The following is an 18,801-nucleotide window of genomic DNA, read 5'->3' on the forward strand; positions in this document are numbered from 1 at the left end:
TGGTGCTGGTATCTCTCCCCTGTCCCCAGGACTCTTATGGGCCACACAAAACTAGATGCTAGATCCTGACTGGTTGTAAATCCAGTTTCCCGTGTTATACATTCTCTTCTTTGGAGCTTTTTGTTTGTTTTTTGCTTTCCTTTCTGCCTTTACTCCCAAGGTGCACCTCGGCTGGCCTTTTCACATATCTCCTGGGGCCTTCCAACTCTGCCCAACTCTGGCTGTCTCCATGGTGGGGGGCAGAGGTTGGCAGAGGTGGAGATACTCCTGCCAGGACTGGGTGGTCTTGCTCTCTCATCCCCCATCTCTCCTACTCCCTGTGCAGGAAAGCATCGGAAGACAGGCCGGGACGTGGCAGTTAAGGTCATTGACAAACTGCGCTTCCCTACCAAGCAGGAGAGCCAGCTCCGGAATGAAGTGGCCATTCTGCAGGTAACCACCAGGCCCCCTTCCCTTTCTGCTTCTTCCTTTCATGGGCCAGCTGACCCAGTGTAGGGGTGGTCAGGGAAGGCTTCTTGGAGGAGGGCATGTGCATGTTGAGACTGAAGGGGAGGAGGTGTTCTTAGCAGAGGGACCAGCCTGTACAAAGGCCTGGTGAGAGGGAGCATGAGGTTTTCTAGGAAGGAGGTACTGGGAGATGAGGCCACGGAGGATCGTGGAGCCAGACCCTTTGGACTTTCTCCTGAGGGTACTGGGGAGCCACAGAAGGCTTTTGAGCAAGGGAAGGGCAGGATCAGGTGTGTACTTTAGGAAAATCCCTCTGGCTGCCATCTGGAGGGTGGGTGGAAAGGGAAGTGACTGTAGCCAGGAGGCTGAGTGGGGATCTGGGTGGGAGAGAGGGGTTAGGCCAGCATAGGACTGGAGAATGTGAGAGGGGGTATGGATTTAAAAGATACAGACGTGCAGAGCTCTCCACATTTTTCCAAGCTCCCCCTTCTCCCTCCTGCAACCCTGGGCCTCCACCAGAATTTCAGGGTGTAAAGATCCTTCTGGGCCGGGCATGATGGCTAACGCCTGTAATCCCAGCACTTTGGGAGGCCGAGGTGGGAGGATCACTTGAGGCCAGAAGTTTGAGACCAGCCTGGCCAACATGGCAAAACCCCATCTCTATATTTAAATAGAAAGAAAAAAAGATCCTTCTGGGCACCTGGCAGGTGGGGTGGAGGTGGGCCTGTTCTGTCTTGGCCTGTGGGAAGCCCCTTTCCTCCCCGAGTGCCAGTACCCCAGGGACATCCTTCTCCTTGTTTGTCATCCTCCTGCTCCTATACCTGACCCTTTGGGGTCTGAGTTTGTGGGCAACCTGAGCCCTGACCCTGCTCCCCACCCTGCAGAGCCTGCGGCACCCCGGGATCGTGAACCTGGAGTGCATGTTCGAGACACCTGAGAAAGTGTTTGTGGTGATGGAGAAGCTGCATGGGGACATGTTGGAGATGATCCTGTCCAGTGAGAAGGGCCGGCTGCCTGAGCGCCTCACCAAGTTCCTCATCACCCAGGTGCGCCTGCCCTGCCTGCTGCCGCCCGCCCCTCCCCATCAGGTGCCAGCTTGGAGAGGCCCTGTATGTCTAGAGGGTCAGGCAGACACTGACGGGAGTCACAATAGCAGATAATAGAAACCATAATCAGGCTGGGCGCAGCGGCTCACACCTGTAATCCCAGCACTTTGGGAGGCCAAGGCGGGCGGATCACGAGGTCAGGAGATTGAGACCATCCTGGCTAACACGGTGAAACCCCGTCTCTACTAAAAATACAAAAAATTAGCTGGGCGTGGTGGCGGGCGCCTGTAGTCCCAGCTACTCGGGAGGCTGAGGAAGGAGAATGGTGTGAACCTGGGAGACGGAGCTTGCAGTGAGCTGAGATCGCACCACTGCACTCCAGCCTGGGCAACAGAGCAAGACTCCGTCTCAAAAAAAAAAAAAAAAAAATAGAAACCATAATCATACAGGAGTAATAATAACCGTAATAGAAAAAATAATCTAGGCATGGTAGCACATGTCTGTGGTCTCAGCTACTCAGGAGGCTGAGGCAGGAGGATCACTTGATCCCAGGAGTTCTGTGCTGATCAGGTGTCCTGATTAAGTTTAGCATCCATGTGGTGACCCCCCGGGAGCGGGGGACCACCAGGTTGCAAAGCTGCCCAGGTTGGAAACGGAGCAGGTCAAAGCTCTTGTGCTGATCAGTAGTGGGATCACATCTGTGAAGAGGCGCTGCACTCCAGCCTAGGCAACATAGCGAGACCCTGCCTCTAAAAGAAAGAAAAAAGAAAAATAATAGTGACAATAACAATTAAAAATAATAAAGAGTAGGCCAGGTGTGGTGGCTCATGCCTGTAATCCCAACACTTTGGGAGGACAAGGCGGGTGGATCACCTGAGGTCAGGAGTTCGAGACCAGCCTGGCCAACATGGTGAAACCCCGTCTCTACTAAAAATACAAAAATTAGCTGAGCATGGTGGCAGGCACCTGTAATCACAGCTACTCAGGAGGCTGAGGCAGGAGAATCCCTTGAACCCAGGAGGCGGAGGTTACAGTGAGCTGAGATCGTGCCATTGCACTCCATCCAGCCTGGGGGACAAGAGTGAAACTTCTTCTCAAATATAAATAAATAAATAAATAAAGAGTAATCATAGCAATAGAAAAATAATAGACTAGCAGTAATGATAGCTATTTTTATTATAAAAAATAAATGATCAGTCAGGCTCCCTGGACCTGATTTGACTCATCTAGAAAAAAGGGGAGTCAGGCATGGTGGGGTACACTTGTAATCCCAGCTACTCAGGAAGCTAAGGCCAGAGGATTGCTTGAGCCCAGGAGTTTGAGCCAGCCTGGGCAACATAGCAAGAGCTCATCTCAAAAACAGGCTGGCTCATGCCCGTAATCTCAGCACTTTGGGAGGCCAAGGCAGGAGGATCGCTTGAAGTCAGGAGTTGGAGACCAGCCTAGGCGACATAGTGAGATCCCATATCTACGAAAAGAAAAAAAAAAAGAAAACCTAGCTGGATGTGGTGCCTGGCAGCACACGTCTGTAGTCCTAGCTGCTTGGGAGGAGGGGAGTGGAGAGGCTCTCTTGAACCTAGGTGGTCGAGGCTGCAGTGAGCTATGACCGTGCCACTGCACTGCAGCCTGGGTGACACAGCGAGACCCTGTCTCAAAACCAAACAATAGAAAAAAGGGGCAAGCAGCCCTTTTTCTCTCATTCATTCATTCAGTTGGTCAACAAACACTCTCTAGTCCCTGCTGTGTGCTTGGTGTCTTGCTGGGCAGTGTGGAGGACACAGGGATGACCAATACAGCCCCATTCTTAGTCATTGCTCAGGTGAGCAGGGCTAGGACAAGGGAGGCTGATAATGGTGATGATAAATAATGTGGTCACTAACATTTATTGAGCATTTACTATGTGCCAGGCACTCTTCAAACTCATTTAATCTTCATAGTAACCTATGTAGTAGGTGCTATTATTATCACTCCCCTTTTATGGTTGAAGAAACTGAGGGTCAGAGACATCAAATATCTTGTCCAGGGTCACATAGCTGGTGGGATTTGAACCTAGGATCTTTGCTTTTAACTAGTGATGTCAAACTTATTTGTGTTATATTCAAACAGACTTTCCTTGTGTGCCTGTGCTTTTTGTTTGTTATTTGAGACAGAGTCTCGCTCCGTCACCCGAGCTGGAGTGCAGTGGTACAATCACGGCTCACTGCAGCCTTGACCTCCCGGGTTCAAGCGATTCTCCTGCCTCAGCCTCCTGAGTAGCTGAGACAACAGGCATCAGCCATCACGCCCGGCTAATTTTTATAAAGACAGGGTCTTGCTAGGTTGCCCAGGCTGGTCTTCAACTCCTGGGCTCAAGTGATCCTCCTGACTCGGCCTCAGCCTCACAAAGTGCTGGGATTACAGGCGTGAGCCACTGTACCCGGCCTCTGTTCTGCATTTCTTTTTTTTTGGTGGGGGTGCACATTAGATTCTTATCACTTATATCGTTCAATGGTTTTATCCCAGTGTTTGCCTCTTTATTTTATATTTAGTTTTTATTTACCATAGGGTTTTATTTATTTTATTTTTTATTTTTTTTGAGATGAGTCTCGCTCTATTGCCCAGGCTGGAGTGCAGTGGCACGATCTCGGCTCACTGCAAGCTCCGCCTCCCAGGTTCACACCATTCTCCTCCCTCAGCCTCCCGAGTAGCTGGGACTACAGGTGCCCGCCACCACGAGTGGCTAATTTTTTGTATTTTCAGTAGAGACAGGGTCTCACTGTGTTAACCAGGATGGTCTCAATCTCCTGACCTCATGATCCACCTGCCTCGGCCTCCCAAAGTGCTGGGATTACAGGCGTGAGCCACCGCGCCTGGCCTATTTTTTTTTTTTTTTTTTTGAGACAGGGTCTCGTTCTGTCACCCAGGCTGGAATGCAGTGGTGCAATCATAGCTCACTGCAGCCTCAAACTCCTAGGCTGAAGCGATTCTCCTATCTCAGCCTCCTGAGTTAACTGGAACCACAGGCATGAGCCACCATGTCCAGCTAATTTTTTTTTTTTTTTTAATGTTTTTGTAGAGACAAGGTCTCGCCGTGTTGCCCAGGCTGGTCTTGAACTCCTGGGCTCGAGCAATCCTCCCATCTCAGTCTCCTGAGTTAGCTGGAACCACAGGCATAAGCCATCACACCTGGCTAATTTTTTTTTAATGTTTTTGTAGAGACAGGGTCTTGCCATGTTGCCTAGGCTGGTCTCGAACTCCTGGGCTTAAGCAGTCCTCTTGCTGCAGCCTCCCAAAGTTCTGGGTTACAGGCATGAGCCACTGCATCCAGCGGGCCATAGAGTTGAACTTTTACGATGTTAACGATCCCGTTTTGTGGTTTCTGTGTTTCACATCCTTCTTAGAAAGGCTTCCCTCTGGTTGGTGCCTTGCCTTCTTCTGAGACATCTCTGTGGGTCTCAGAGTCATCGTTGCTGTGTTTCCTTTACCCTGGCCCAGCACCCTTATCCTCTCAGGCAGTGTGCCTGTGTTTGTCAGGCTGGCTTATGGGGTGGGGACAGAAACCCACTGATGCACCCTCATCCAGACTTTATTATTTATTTATTTTTGAGACAGAGTCTCGCTTTGTCGCCCAGGCTAGAATGCAGTGGCACGATCTCGGCTCACTGCACCCTCTGCCTCCTGGGTTCAGGCGATTCTCCTACCTCAGCCTCCCGAGTAGCTGGGATTATAGGCGTGTGCCACCATGCCTGGCTAATTTTTGTAATTTTAGTAGAGATGGGGTTTCATCATGTTGCCCAGGCCAGTCTCAAACTCCTGCCGTCAAGTCGTCTGCCCACCTCTGCCTCCTAAAGTGCTGGGATTACAGACATGAGCCATCGTGCCCGGCCATATCCAGACTTCAGGTGTGGAAAGGAATCATGGTTCTCACAGGTGGCTGCTTTCAGCAGCTGAGGGGGTTTCTCTTTCTGGCCTTCATCTCTTCCTCTCTTTTTGCCTGCTTGCTCTTTCTCTCTGCAGATTTCTGCTTTCTGGGCTCTTGCCTGCCCCACACCCAAGCCCTGTGCTAAGCCCTTTACCTCATGAGCTTATGTAGGCCTCACCACCATCCTATGAGGTAGGTATTGTTATAAACCCCATTGTATAGATGAGGAAACTGAGGCTCAGGGAGATAGCCGTCTCCCTCGAGGTCACAGCCAAGTAGCTTTCCAGCCAAGATTTGAGTCTGGATCTATCTAGCTTCCAACCTGCCCTCTTTTTTTTTTTTTTGGCGGGGATGAACTCTCACTCTTGTCACCCAGGCTGGAGTGCAATAGCACAGTCTCAGCTCACTGCAACCTCCGCCTCCCAGGTTCAAACGATTGTCCCGCCTCAGCCTCGTGAGTAGCTGGGACTACAGGCGCGTGCCAGCACACCCGGCTAACTTTTGTATTTTTAGTAGAGACAGGGTTTCACTATGTTGGCCAGGCTAGTCTTGAACTTCTGACCTCGTGATCCACCCGCCTCGGCCTCCCAAAATGCTGGGATTACAGGCGTGAGCCACCATATCCGGCCAAGTTTTTTTTTTTTTTTTTTTTTGAGATGGAGTCTCACTCTGTTGCCCAGGCTGGAGTGCAGTGGTGCTATCTCAGCTCACTGCAACCTCTGCCTCCCAGGTTCAAATGATTCTCCTGCCTCAGCCTCCTGAGTAGCTGGGAATACAGGCACACGCCACCATTCCTGGCTAATTTTTGTATTTTTAGTAGAGATGGGGTTTCACCATGTCGATCAGGCTGGTCTTGAACTTTTGATCTCGTGATCTGCCCGCCTCAGCCTCCCAAAGTGCTGGGATGACAGGCGTGAGCCACCGTGCCCGGCCTAACCTGCCCTCTTTGTTCACATGAACTGGGAGAAAATCAACTGACAAAATCTGGAAATAGGCAGGGCGAGGAGGCTCACGCCTGTCATCCTAGAACTTTGGGAGGCCGAGGCAGATGGATCACCTGAGGTCAGGAGTTTGAGGCCAGCCTGGCCAACATGGTGAAATCCCATCTTTACTAATAATACAAAAATTAGCCAGGTGTGGTGGCGTCCACCTGTAATCCCAGCTACTGAGGAGGCTGAGGCACAAGAATTGCTTGAACCTGGGGGGCGGAATTTGCAGCGAGCCGAGGTCATGCTGTTGCACTCTAGCGTGGGCAACAGAGTGAGACTCCGTCTCAAGGAAACAATCTGGAGATCACACATACAACACATGCATCTTTCCAGCTTGGTCTCCCAGTCTGTAGAATGAGGAGGTTGGCCAGGCATGGTGGGTCATGCCTATAATCTCAAGGTTTGGGTAGCTGAGGTGGGAAGATCATTTGAGTCCAGGAGTTTAAGACCAGCCTGGGCAACATAGTGAGATGCCACCTCTACAAAAAAATTTGTTTTAAAAAAGAAAACAATTAGAATAAACACAAGTATTTAAATTCTGAGACATAGATAATAATTGCAGTAGTACAACACTATGCTTCTGGTGTACTTGGCATTTTGAGTTACAGAGAATCAAGAAATATTCTCACAGATGAATGGTTACAAACGGTAATGTTTTTTTTCAATCAGCTCACCTTGTCATCATAGGAACAGATACAGCAGGAGAAGCTTTATTTAAGAGACACACAAGAATATATTTACCAACAGGCCATCACAAAAATAATAACTAACAACAACAGTAACAGCTAACATACAGTGGTTAGCTATCCTAAGCGCTTTACATGCATCTTTAGATACGCTTTAAACCTTATAGCAGCCTGTAAGGTCAGTACTCTTTTTTTTCTGAGATGGCATCTCGCTCTGTCGCCCAGGCTGGAGTGCAGTGGCGCGATGTCGACTCACTGCAACCTCCGCCTACGGGTTCAAGCGATTCTCCTGCCTCAGCCTCCCAGGTAGCTGGGATTACAGGCCCGCGCCACCGTGCCCGGCTTATTTTTGTATTTTTAGTAGAGATGGGGTTTCACCATGTTGGCCAGGCTGGTGGGTGGGTACCATTATCACCCCCATTTTACAGATGAGGAAACTGAGAGCCAGAGAGGTGAAGAGACTTGCCCGGGGCCGTAAGTTCGTAAGCGTGGAGCCAGGTTCTCAACCTGGGCAGATTGGCTCAAGAATCTCCCCTCCTCTTTTTTTTTTTTTTTTTTTTTTTGGCGGGGAGACAAATTCTCACTCTGTTGCCCAGGCTGGAGTGCAATGGCACGATCTTGGCTCACTGCAACCTCCACCTCCCAGGTTCAACCGATTCTCCTGCCTCAGCCTCCTGAGTAGCTGGGATTACAGGCATGCACCATCATGCCTGGCTAATTTTTTGTAGTTTTAGTAGAGACAGGGTTTCACCATGTTGACCAGGCTGGTCTCAAACTCCTGAGCTCAGGCGATCCACCCTCCTTGGCCTCTCAAAGTGCTGGGATTACAGGTGTACACCACCACGCCCAACTTCAAAGTTTTTTTTTTTTTGAGACAGAGTCTCTCTCTGTCACCAGGCTGGAGTGCAGTGGCACGATCCCAGCTCACTGCAACCTCCGACTCCCCAGTTCAAGTGATTCTCCTGCCTCAGCCTCCTGAGTAGCTGGGATTACAGGCATGTGCCACCACGTCCAGCTAATTTTTGTATTTTTAGTAGAGCCAGGGTTTCACCATGTTGGCCAGGATGGTCTCGATCTCCTGACCTCGTGATCCGCCCTCCTCGGCCTCCCAAAGTATTGGGATTACAGGCGTGAAGCCACAGCGCCTGGCCAAAAAATTTTTTTTTTTAAGACAGAGTTTCGCTCTTGTTGCCCAGGCTGGAGTGCTATGGCGCGATCTCGGCTCACTGCAACCTCCGCCTCTCCAGTTCAAGTGATTTTCCTGCCTCAGACTCCTGAGTAGCTGGGACTACAGGCGCCTGCCACCATGCCCAGCTAATTTTTGTATTTTTAATAGAGGCAGGGTTTCGCTATGTTGGCCAGGATGGTGTCTGACTCCTGACCTCAGGTGATCCACCTGCCTCAGCCTTCCAAAGTGCTGAGATTACAGGCATGAGTCACCGTGCCCAGCCAAAGTTTTTTGTAGGGATGAAAAATATTTTTTAAAAAAATGGAATCAGGCCGGGTGCAGTGGCTCACGCCTGTAATCCCAGCACTTTGGGAGGCCAAGGTTGGTGGATCACGAGGTCAGGAGTTCGAGAGCAGCCTGACCAATATGGTGAAACCCCATCTCTACTAAAAATACAAAAATTAGCCGGGCACGGTGGTGTGTGCCTGTAATCCCAGCTGCTCAGGAGGCTGAGGCAGGAGAATCAGGAGGCCTTCTCAAAAAAAAAAAAAAAAAAGGAATCAAAGCCCGACATGGTGGTGGTGGTGGCGGCACGTGCCTGTAGTCCCAGCTATTTGGGAGACTGAGGCTGGAGGATCACTTAACCCCAGGAGTTTGAGGCTGTAGTGAATGATACTGCACTTCAGCCTGGGTGACAGAGGGAGACTCCATCTCTTAAAAAAAAAAAAAAAAAAAAATGGGTGAGGTGGGGTGGCTCACACCTGTTACCCCAGCACTTTGGGAGGCTGAGGTGGGTGGATGACTTGAGTGCAGAAGTTGGAGACCAGCCTGGGCAATATGGTGAGACACTGTCTCTACAAATACAAAAATTAGTCAGGTGTGATGGTGTGAGCCTATAATCCCAGTTACTAGGGAGGTTGAGGTGGGAGGATGGATTTAGCCTGGGAGGTCGAGGGTGCAGTGAGCTGTGATCCCGCCTCTGCGCTCCGGCCTGAGTGACAGAGCAAGACTCTGTCTCACAAAAAAAAAAAAAAAAATAGAATCACATAGTTGGATCTTGGAAATGCCTGCTCTGTGAGTAGCATTCAGGAGTTTACCACATGCTAGAAGATCTTGGGATCTTCACAGCCCCTCTCATCTAGCCCAGACTTTCTAGTTTACATTTAACTCTTATCTCTCAGGTGTAAATGGTTCTATGATTCTGAGATTCTTTGGTGCTCCAGTGCCTCCTGTTTCCCTGGCTGGGGTGTCTGCAGGGGTGTGTAGGAAGGCATGGATGGGGCCAGGCACAGTGGCTCACTCACGCCTGTAATCCCAGCATTTTGGGAGGCCGAGGTGGGTGGATCACTTGAGGCCAGGAGTTTGAGACCAGCCTGGTCAACATGGTGAAACCCTGTCTCTAGTAAAAATTAAAAAAAAATTACCAGGGCAAGTCTGGGCCCGGTGGCTCACGCCTGTAATCCCAGCACTTTGGGAGGCCGAGGTGGGGGAATCACGAGGTCAGGAGTTTGAGACCAGCCTGGCCAACATGGTGAAACCCCATCTCTACTAAAAATAGAAAAAATTAGCTGGGCATAGTGGCCAGTGCCTGTAATCCCAGTTACTCAGGAGGCTGAGGCAGGAGAATCACTTGAGCCCTGGAGGTAGAGGTTGCAGTGAGCCGAGATCACACCACTGCACTTCAGCCCAGGCGACAGAGTGAGACTCCACCTCAAAAAGAAAAAAAAAAAAAATTAGCTGGGCGTGGTGGCACATGCCTGTAGTCCCAGCTACTTGGGAGGCTGAGGCAGGAGAATCACTTGAACCCGGCAGGTGGGGGTTGCAGTGAGCTGAGATCATGCCACTGCACTTCCAGCCTGGGCTACAGAGTGAGACTCTGTCTTAAAAGAAAAAAAAAAAAAAAAAGCTATGGATGGGTTTGGAGGGCTGGCTGCTGAGGTTGGGATTTGGCTGAGTACCTGTCTACCTTTCTTACTGGCCCCATCTGCTCCCCTCAGATCCTGGTGGCTTTGAGACACCTTCACTTCAAGAACATTGTCCACTGTGACTTGAAACCAGAAAATGTGTTGCTGGCATCAGCGGACCCATTTCCTCAGGTCAGTTATGTCCCCTCCTGATTTGGGGAAATCCAGGCAACACTGATGGCTGGGGTGGGGGTGGGGAAGGGGATTATACTAATCAAGATGTGGGGGCCAGGCTCAGTGGCTGTTGCCTGTGATCAGCATTCTGGGAGGCTGAAGCAGGAGGATCAGTTGAGCCCAAGAGTTTGAGACCAGCCTGGGCAACATAGCAAGACCTCATCTGTACAAAAAATGAAAAAAATTAGCCGAGAATGGTGGCATGCGCCTATAGTCCCAGCTGCTTAGGAGGCTGAGATGGGAGGATTTCTTGAGCCCAGGAGTTGGTGGCTGCAGTGAGCTATGATCGTGCCACTGCACTCCAGCCTGAGTGACGAAGTGAGATCTCTTAAGAAAAAAAAAAAAAGATCGGATGCGGTGGCTCACGCCTGTAATCCCAGCAATTTGGGAGGCCAAGGTGGACAGATCATCTGAGGTTGGGAGTTCAAGACCAGCCTGACCAACATGGAGAAACCCCGTCTCTACTAAAAATACAAAAAATTAGCTGGGCATGGTGGTGCATGCCTGTAATCCCAGCTACTCCAGAGGCTGAGGCAGGAGAATCACTTGAACCCAGGAGGCGGAGGTTGCGGTGAGCTGAGATGGTGCCATCGCACTCCAGCCTGGGCAACAAGAGCGAAACTCCATCTCGGGGGGGGGAATAAATAGTAAAAAGAAAATTTAAAAGAAATTAATTTTTTTTTTTTTTGAGACGGGGTCTCTCTCTGTCTCCCAGGCTGGAGTGTGGTGGCGTGATCTCGGTTCACTGCAAGCTCCACCTCCCAGGTTCATACCATTCTTCTGCCTCAGCCTCCCGAGGAGCTGGGACTACAGGCGCCCGCCACCACACCCAGCTAATTTTTTTTTTTTTTTTTTTTTTTTTTTTAGTAGAGATGGGGTTTCACCATGTTAGCCAGGATGGTCTCGATCTCCTGACCTCGTGATCCGCCCACCTCAGCCTTCCAAAGTGCTGGGATTACAGGTGTAAGCCACCGTGCCCGGCCAAAATTAATTTTAATAATACAGTTTATCCCAACATATAGCACTTTTTTCAACATGTAGTCAACATAAAAATTATTAAGGCCAGGAGAGGTGGCTCATGCCTATAATCCCAGCACTTTGGGAGGCCAAGATGGGAGGATGGCTTGAGACCAGGAGTTCAAGTCTGCAGTGAGCTATGATTGTGCCACTGCACTCCAGCTGGGGTGACAGAGCAAGACCCTGTCTCTTAAAAAAGAAACAAAACTCAGTGAAATATTCTGCTTGTTTTTCATACTATGTCTTCAAAATCTGGTGTGTATAACAGTTGGGGAAATAGATTGACATACTCAAGTTGTTCCAAACATATTTAAAAGTTTTCTTGTTGGGCGCAGTGGCTCACGCCTGCAATCCCAACACTTTGGGAGGCTGTGGCAGGCAGATCACTTGAGGTCAGGAGTTTGAGACCAGCCTGGCTAAGATGGCGAAACCCCGTCTCTACTAAAAATACAAAAATTAGCCAGGCATGATGTTGGGCACCTGTAATCCCAGGTTCTCAGGAGGCTGAGGCAGGAGAATTGCTTGAACCCAGGAGGTAGAGGTTGCATTGAGCCCAGATCACACCACTGCACTCCAGCCTGGGCGACAGAGCAAGACTCGGTCTCAAAATAATAACAAAAATTTTTAAAAAGATCCATAGGAAAGGGTAGATCTTGGAAAAGGGAAAGATCTATAAGATCTGTAGAAAGGGCAGAGGACCTCAGGAAAGGGTGGCTGTCACATTGAGATTCAGCTCAGGGGCTGGGGCGCTGCTGGTTTCAAAGGTGACAGAGGCTTCAGGCATCAAGGATTTGGGGCTCTGTCCTGCAAGCAATAGTGAGCTGAGGAAAGGTTTTGAAAAGGGAAGGGACAATACATGAACAGAGCAGGGAACCGAGGCTGAGACTGGTAGGCAGCGGAGCAAGACCTTGAACCCAGGTCTTGCTGGCTCCAAAGCCTGTCCATGACGTTAGACTGCAGCCATTAACAGTGAGGGAAAGGGGCCGGGCGCGGTGGTTCACACCTGTAATCTCAGCAATTTGGGAGGCCGAGGCGGGCAGAACATCTGAGGTCAGGAGTTTGAGACCAGCCTGGCTGACATGATGAAACGTCGTCTCTACTAAAAATACAAAAATTGACCAAGCATGGTGACAGGCCCCTGTGATCCCAGCTATCTGGGAGGCTGAGGCAGGAGAACTGCTTGAACCTGGGAGGCAAAGGTTACAATGAGTCAAGATCACGCTATTGCACTCCAGCCTGGGCGACACAGCGAGACTCCATCTCAAAAAAAAAAAATAAACAATGAGGGAAAGACACTTTACTGTCTGCTGGCTACCACGGTCAGCACCCACTCCTACCTAATCCCCGGGAAAGCCTGAGAGGAGGCTGCTATTAACAACCCCCCAATACAGATGACAAAATCAAGGCCTGGAGAAATTGGGTCCTTGACCTGAGATCACTGAGGCTCATTCTGTGCTAGACACTGCTCCTAACACGTTGCATATACTTCTTTTTCAATCTAAACAAGCATCCTTTAAGGTAGGGACTATTAAGATCTCCATTATGTTTCATGTTTTTTTGTTTGTTTTTTGAGACGGAGTCTTGCTCTGTCACCAGGCTGGTGTACAGTGGCACGATCTTGGCTCACTGCAGCCTCTGCCTCCCAGGTTCAGGTGATTTTCCTGCCTCAGCCTCCCGAGTAGCTGGGGCCACAGGCATGTGCCACCATGCCTGTCTAATTTTTGTAGGTTTAGCAGAGACGGAGTTTCACCATGTTGGCCAGGCTGGTCTCGAACTCCTGACCTCAAATGATCCATCTTCCTCGGCCTCCCAAAGTGCTGGGATTGCAGGCGTGAGCCACCACGCCCCAATCATGTATATTTTGAGGCTACTAAAAAAAATCTGCATTATTCAAAAGAGGAAACAGAGCAACTCATTGGAGGTGGCAGAGGTATAGCAGCAGCTAGCATTTATTGTACACCAACTGCATGCCAAATATTGTCCTGTGGGCTTTGGATGGCTTAACTCACTAACCATCATGGCAGTCCTCTGAGATAGGCGCTCTTCTGCTCATCTTCTTCCTGTAGATGGGGAAACTGAGGCACAGAGTGGGGGGAAGTCACTTGCCCAGGGTTGCTCAGCTAGTGAGCCGAGAAGCCGGGATTCAAACCAGCATTCAGCTTTCTCTGGAATACCATGGAGGGTAGCGTGGTGGGGATGCTGGGGCGGGTGCGTCTCCATCACCTGGTAGAGCCTCCACCCCTCGCCCTCTGCAGGTGAAGCTGTGTGACTTTGGCTTTGCGCGCATCATCGGCGAGAAGTCCTTCCGCCGCTCGGTGGTGGGCACGCCGGCCTATCTGGCGCCCGAGGTGCTACTCAACCAGGGCTACAACCGCTCGCTGGACATGTGGTCGGTGGGCGTGATCATGTACGTCAGCCTCAGCGGCACGTTCCCTTTCAACGAGGACGAGGACATCAATGACCAGATCCAGAATGCTGCCTTCATGTACCCGGCCAGCCCCTGGAGCCACATCTCAGCTGGAGGTGCCTGGGGCGCGCCTACCCCATGGGCGGGTGGGTTGTGGGGTGGGGCTGGAGAAGTAGGGGGGGCCAGGAGAGGGGGGTGGACCCGGAAACAGCCTGGCACTTGGGGGTGGAGCCTAGCGCTGGGGCGGGCCTACCGGAGGGGTGTGGCCACAGGAGGAGCTGTCCTGTAAACGGTGGGCTGGGACTCAAGCCTAGACTAGGTTACTTGGGCTGGAAACCAGGTGCCCCAGAAGCGCTGAGGACACTTGGAACCTTAGGGGGAGCTGAGTGAGACTTGGCTTGGGACCAGGAAAGGGACTGGACTTGAGGGTGCCAAAGGGCTGTGGTGACCAGGAGAAGGGGCTGAGCCTCCCAAAGCATTGGCTGGGACCTGGAGCCTTTGGGTTTATGACCCCAAAAGGGTCAGCCTTGCAAAAAGGAGGCACCAGTGGGTAGGGTTGAGAAACAAGGGCATGGCTACTTTGCTGTGTACTGGGGCCATGACTTGGGTGAAGATGGGCCTGAAGCCTGGGGTGGGTTCAGTGACCAAGGGAGCCAGTCTAGGGACATGGCCATGGAGGGTTTCCGAAGAGGTCCAGGAACAGGGCTGACCCTGAGGCCTGGAAGCTGGGAGTGGAAGGGAGCAGGGAGGAGAAGGGAGCCGGGACTGAGGCAGACATTGCAATCTGTATTCTGGGGCTTTGGTGTCGTGGCTGGGCCTGATGAAGTGGCACCGGGCCTGGTGACTTGAACCTACTTGGGAATGGGTCTGTAACTTTCCCTGCTTAGAAAAGTTAAGTCCTAAGGCCTGGAGCTTTGAGGCCGGGTGTGGGATGGCATGTTTAGAGGGCCAGAGGCAGGGCTAAGATACTGGGGTGTGTCAGAAGCCGAGAGAACAAGGGACCTGTCTTGGAGCCAGGGAGCTCAGGAAGACAGATGGAGTATGGGAAGGGGGGGGGGATCATTCATTCGTTTATTTATAACCATTGATTCAACAAGTACATTCATGTATTTATAACCATTGATTCAACATGTTGAGTGCCTACGATGTGCCATGCATTGACTGTTCCAGCTCTAGGAATACTGTGATGACTTGGACAGAAGGGGTCAGGTGCAGGGGCTGCTCATTGAGTGGTCTGTGAAGAGTGGAAGGGGGAAGGGCCCTCTCTGGAGGGTGTGGCTTCATGGAGCAGGTGGAGCAGGGTGACGCGGAGGTTGCTCAGTGCAGGACAAGACAAGGTCTTGGTGGTGGTCTAAGAGCATCGGCCCTAAGCAGTGAGAATGTGGATTGACTTGAGTCCTGGAGTAATATTGGGGTGCTCAACACTGGCTTTTTTTTTTTTTTTTTTTTTTTTTGAGACGGAGTCTTGCTCTTTCACCCAGGCTGGAGTGCGGTGGCGTGATCTCAGCTCACTGCAAGCTCCACCTCTTGGGTTCAAGGGATTCTCCTGCCTCAGCCTCCCAAATAACCGGGATTATAGGCACACAGAACCATGCCTGGCTAGTTTTTTGTATTTTCAGTAGAGATGGGGTTTCGCCATGTTAGCCAGGCTGGTCTTGAACTCCTGACCTCAAATTATTTGCCCACCTCAGCCTCCCAAAGTGCTGGGATTGCAGGCATAAGCCATCACACCCAGCCAACATTGTCTTTTGAGACCCACTCAGAAGTCCCTCAGTAAAACTGCATCGAGTGTGCACAAGTGAATTTAAGTGTGGTTGCACCTGTGTGAGGATCGCAGAATCCTGTCGGTGTTGACGGGAGCAGGGTGCCTGTGTGCACTAGGCCTCTCCTCAGGCGGGTTCACACAGTGAAGCCTTGTCCTTCACGGCTTCCCATCAAGGAGAGAGCCTCGGATGAGTGCTGGCTTGTCTTGAAGCTTGACATTCGCTAGTCCTCTTTTTCACAATGAACAGGCCTATCTCTGAGCCTTCTGCAGGCAATGGTGACTACCATCTGATGACGTTGTTTTGTTTTGTTTTTGTTTTTTTTTGACACGGAGTTTCGCTCTTGTCACCCAGGCTGGAGTGCAGTGGCATGATCTTGGCTCACTGCAACCTCTGCCTCCTGAGTTTAAGAGATTCTGCCTCAGCCTCCTGAGTAGCTGAGACTACAGGCATGTGCTATCATGCCCAGCTAATTTTTGGTATTTTTAGTAGAGACAGGGTTTCTCTGTGTTGGCCAGGCTTGTCTCAAACTCCTGACCTCGGGTATTCTGCCCACCTCGGCCTCACAAAGTGTTGGGATTACAGGCATGAGACACTGTGCCCAGCCTGATGACATAGATGCTCCCTGATTTACACTGGGGTTAGATAAACCTGATAAACGCATTGCCCATTGTAACTTGAAAATATCATAAGTTGGTCAGGTGCAGTGGCTGAGGCCCATAATCCCAGCACCTTGGGAGGCCAAGGTAGGCAGATTGCTTGATCCCAGGAGTTCAAGACCAGCCTGGGCAATGTACCTCTACAAAAAATACAAAAATTAGCCGGCCATAGTGACAGGTGCTTGTAGTCCCAGCTGCTGGGGAGGGTAAGGCAGGAGAATCGATTAAGCTGGGGAGGTGGAGGCTTCAGTGAACATTGATCACGCCACTGCACTTCAGCTTGGGTAACAATGAGACCCTGTCTCAAAAAAAAAAGAGAAGGAAATGTAAGTTGAAAATCCATTTAGGCTGGGCGCAGTGGCTCATGCCTGTAATCCCAACAATTTGAGAGGCCAAGGCACGTGGATTGCTTGAGGTCAGGAGTTAGAGACCAGCCTGGCCAACATGGCGAAACCCCGTCTCTACTAAAAATACAAAAAGTTAGCAGGACATGCTGACACACACCTGTATTCCTAGCTGCTTGGGAGGCTGAGGCAGGAGAATCGCATGAACCTGGGAGGCAGAGGCTGCAGTGAGCCAAGATCGTGCCACTGCACTCCAGCCTGGGCGACAGAGCAAGACTCTGTCTCAATAAATAAACAAGTAAAAATAAAAAGAATAGTACAAGTGTAATTGTATGTACCTGTGTATGACAAAAAGAAAAAAAAGGTGACATAGGGGAATGGGGAAATTGAAGTAGAGAACAGGTGACGAGAGGGAGCTGGTGTGAACATGCGTGGGCAGAAGGAGACAAATTTGTAATGTAATGAGGAAATGGGTGGGTGAGTGATTGGCACAGGTGAGGCTTCTGAGCCACCTGAGCTGGTGCAGAAGGAAGGTGTTGATGGCAGGCAGATAGGCTAGAGGGTGCCTATTGGAGGAGGAATGACCCTTGACCTGTAGGGCTTGACCTGTTTCTCTTTCCTGTGCAGCCATTGACCTCATCAACAACCTGCTGCAGGTGAAGATGCGCAAACGTTACAGCGTGGACAAATCTCTCAGCCATCCCTGGTTACAGGTGATGCAGGGGGGCATGGCTGGCCCATTGGCTGGGTTGTAGGAAGGGGTGGAACTAGATCGCTTATTGGCTAGGCAGGTAGTGAAGGATGTAGGTTTCCTTGGGTCTGGAATGTGGCTAGGCCTCCCATTGGCTGGGTGCAGGAAGAGGGGGTGGAGCTAAATGTCTGCTGGCTGGGTGGGTTGCAGAGGGTGTGGCTTCACCTTCATTGGTACCCCGCTCTCAGTGGCAAAGCAGAGGACATCCAGGCACTGCTCCAATGCAGACCCCAAGCTAACCCCAGTTCTCTTGGGCCCAGGAGTACCAGACGTGGCTGGACCTCCGAGAGCTGGAGGGGAAGATGGGAGAGCGATACATCACGCACGAGAGTGACGATGCACGCTGGGAGCAGTTTGTGGCAGAGCATCCGCTGCCTGGGTCTGGGCTGCCCACAGACAGGGATCTCAGTGGGGCCCGTCCACCACAGGACCACGACATGCAGGGGCTGGCGGAGCGCATCAGTGTTCTCTGAGGTCCTCTGCCCTCGTCCAGCTGCTGCCCTCCCCAGCGGTTCTTCACAGGATCCCAGCAATGAACTGTTCTAGGGAAAGTGGCTTCCTGCCCAAACTGGATGTGACACGTGGGGAGTGGGGTGGGGGGAGCTATTTCCAAGGCCCCTCCCTGTTTCCCCAGCAATTAAAGCGGACTCATCTCTGGCCCCATGGCCTTGGCCTCAGTACACAGCACTCTCGAATCATTAGTCTGTTGTACCAACATGGAGTTCATCTGGAAGGAGGACCGCCTGAAAAGAGGAAGGATGGAAGGGGTGGGGAGAGAGGGCTGATGGGAGAGGAGTCTTGGAAGGAGGACGAGCTGGGGTAGAAAATCTAGAGGAGGATTGCCAGGAGAGAAGATGGGAAGGGAGAGGGAGGAGTAATGGAGGAGGAGTTTGGAAACTGGGGAGAGATGGAAGGAATGTGACTGGAGGGTAGGGAACTTGGAGAAGAGAAAGTAATCTCATGGTTTGTGATGACTGATTCTTTATTTGGTGGTGTTACTACTAATCACAACTATTAATTCAGGCTGGGCGTGGTGGCTCACGCCTATAATCCCAGCACTTTGGGAGGCCGAGGCAGGCAGATCCCTTAGATCTCAGGAGTTTGAGAGCAGCCCGGCCAACATGGTGAAACTCCCTTTCTATAAAAAGTTCAAAAATTAGCCAGGTGTGGTGGCTTGCACCTGTGGTCCCCAGCTACTTGGGAGGTTGAGGCTAGAGGATTGCTTGAGCCCAGGAAGCAGAGATTGCAGTGAGCCAAGATCATGCCACTGCACTCTAGCCTGGGCAAGAGAGTGAGACCCTGTCTCAAAAATCAAATAATAAAATAAAATGCAGTTTGCCCCAAGTCTGATCCATACTAGAAAACTGATATGTAACATTCAGTATTTTATGTTGATGTGATGACTTCTCTATATATGAAATGTATAGAGAAGTATATATTCACTCATTCCTTTGTGTCACTGAGCTGGGTGATGCTGGGGACACA

At 50.9% G+C, this 18,801-nt stretch overlaps 1 protein-coding gene across 2 annotated transcripts in view; it reads left to right on the top strand.

The window, feature by feature from the left end:
• Positions 1-17,994, top strand: part of PRKD2 (protein kinase D2) — a 44,769-nt gene extending 26,775 nt beyond the window's left edge. For both annotated transcript variants that reach the window (XM_030807703.1, XM_030807705.1), the window contains 6 exons: positions 326-432; positions 1,332-1,493; positions 10,235-10,333; positions 13,648-13,915; positions 17,193-17,278; positions 17,577-17,994. In XM_030807703.1, coding sequence (XP_030663563.1) covers positions 326-432; positions 1,332-1,493; positions 10,235-10,333; positions 13,648-13,915; positions 17,193-17,278; positions 17,577-17,789 — 935 coding nt within the window. In that variant the 3' untranslated portion in view covers positions 17,790-17,994. The remainder of the gene's footprint in view (positions 1-325; positions 433-1,331; positions 1,494-10,234; positions 10,334-13,647; positions 13,916-17,192; positions 17,279-17,576) is intronic.
• Positions 17,995-18,801: the final 807 nt, after the last annotated feature.

This window comes from Nomascus leucogenys, unplaced genomic scaffold (assembly GCF_006542625.1).
Source record: "Nomascus leucogenys isolate Asia unplaced genomic scaffold, Asia_NLE_v1 Super-Scaffold_241, whole genome shotgun sequence".
NCBI classification, from domain to species: Eukaryota; Metazoa; Chordata; class Mammalia; order Primates; family Hylobatidae; genus Nomascus; species Nomascus leucogenys.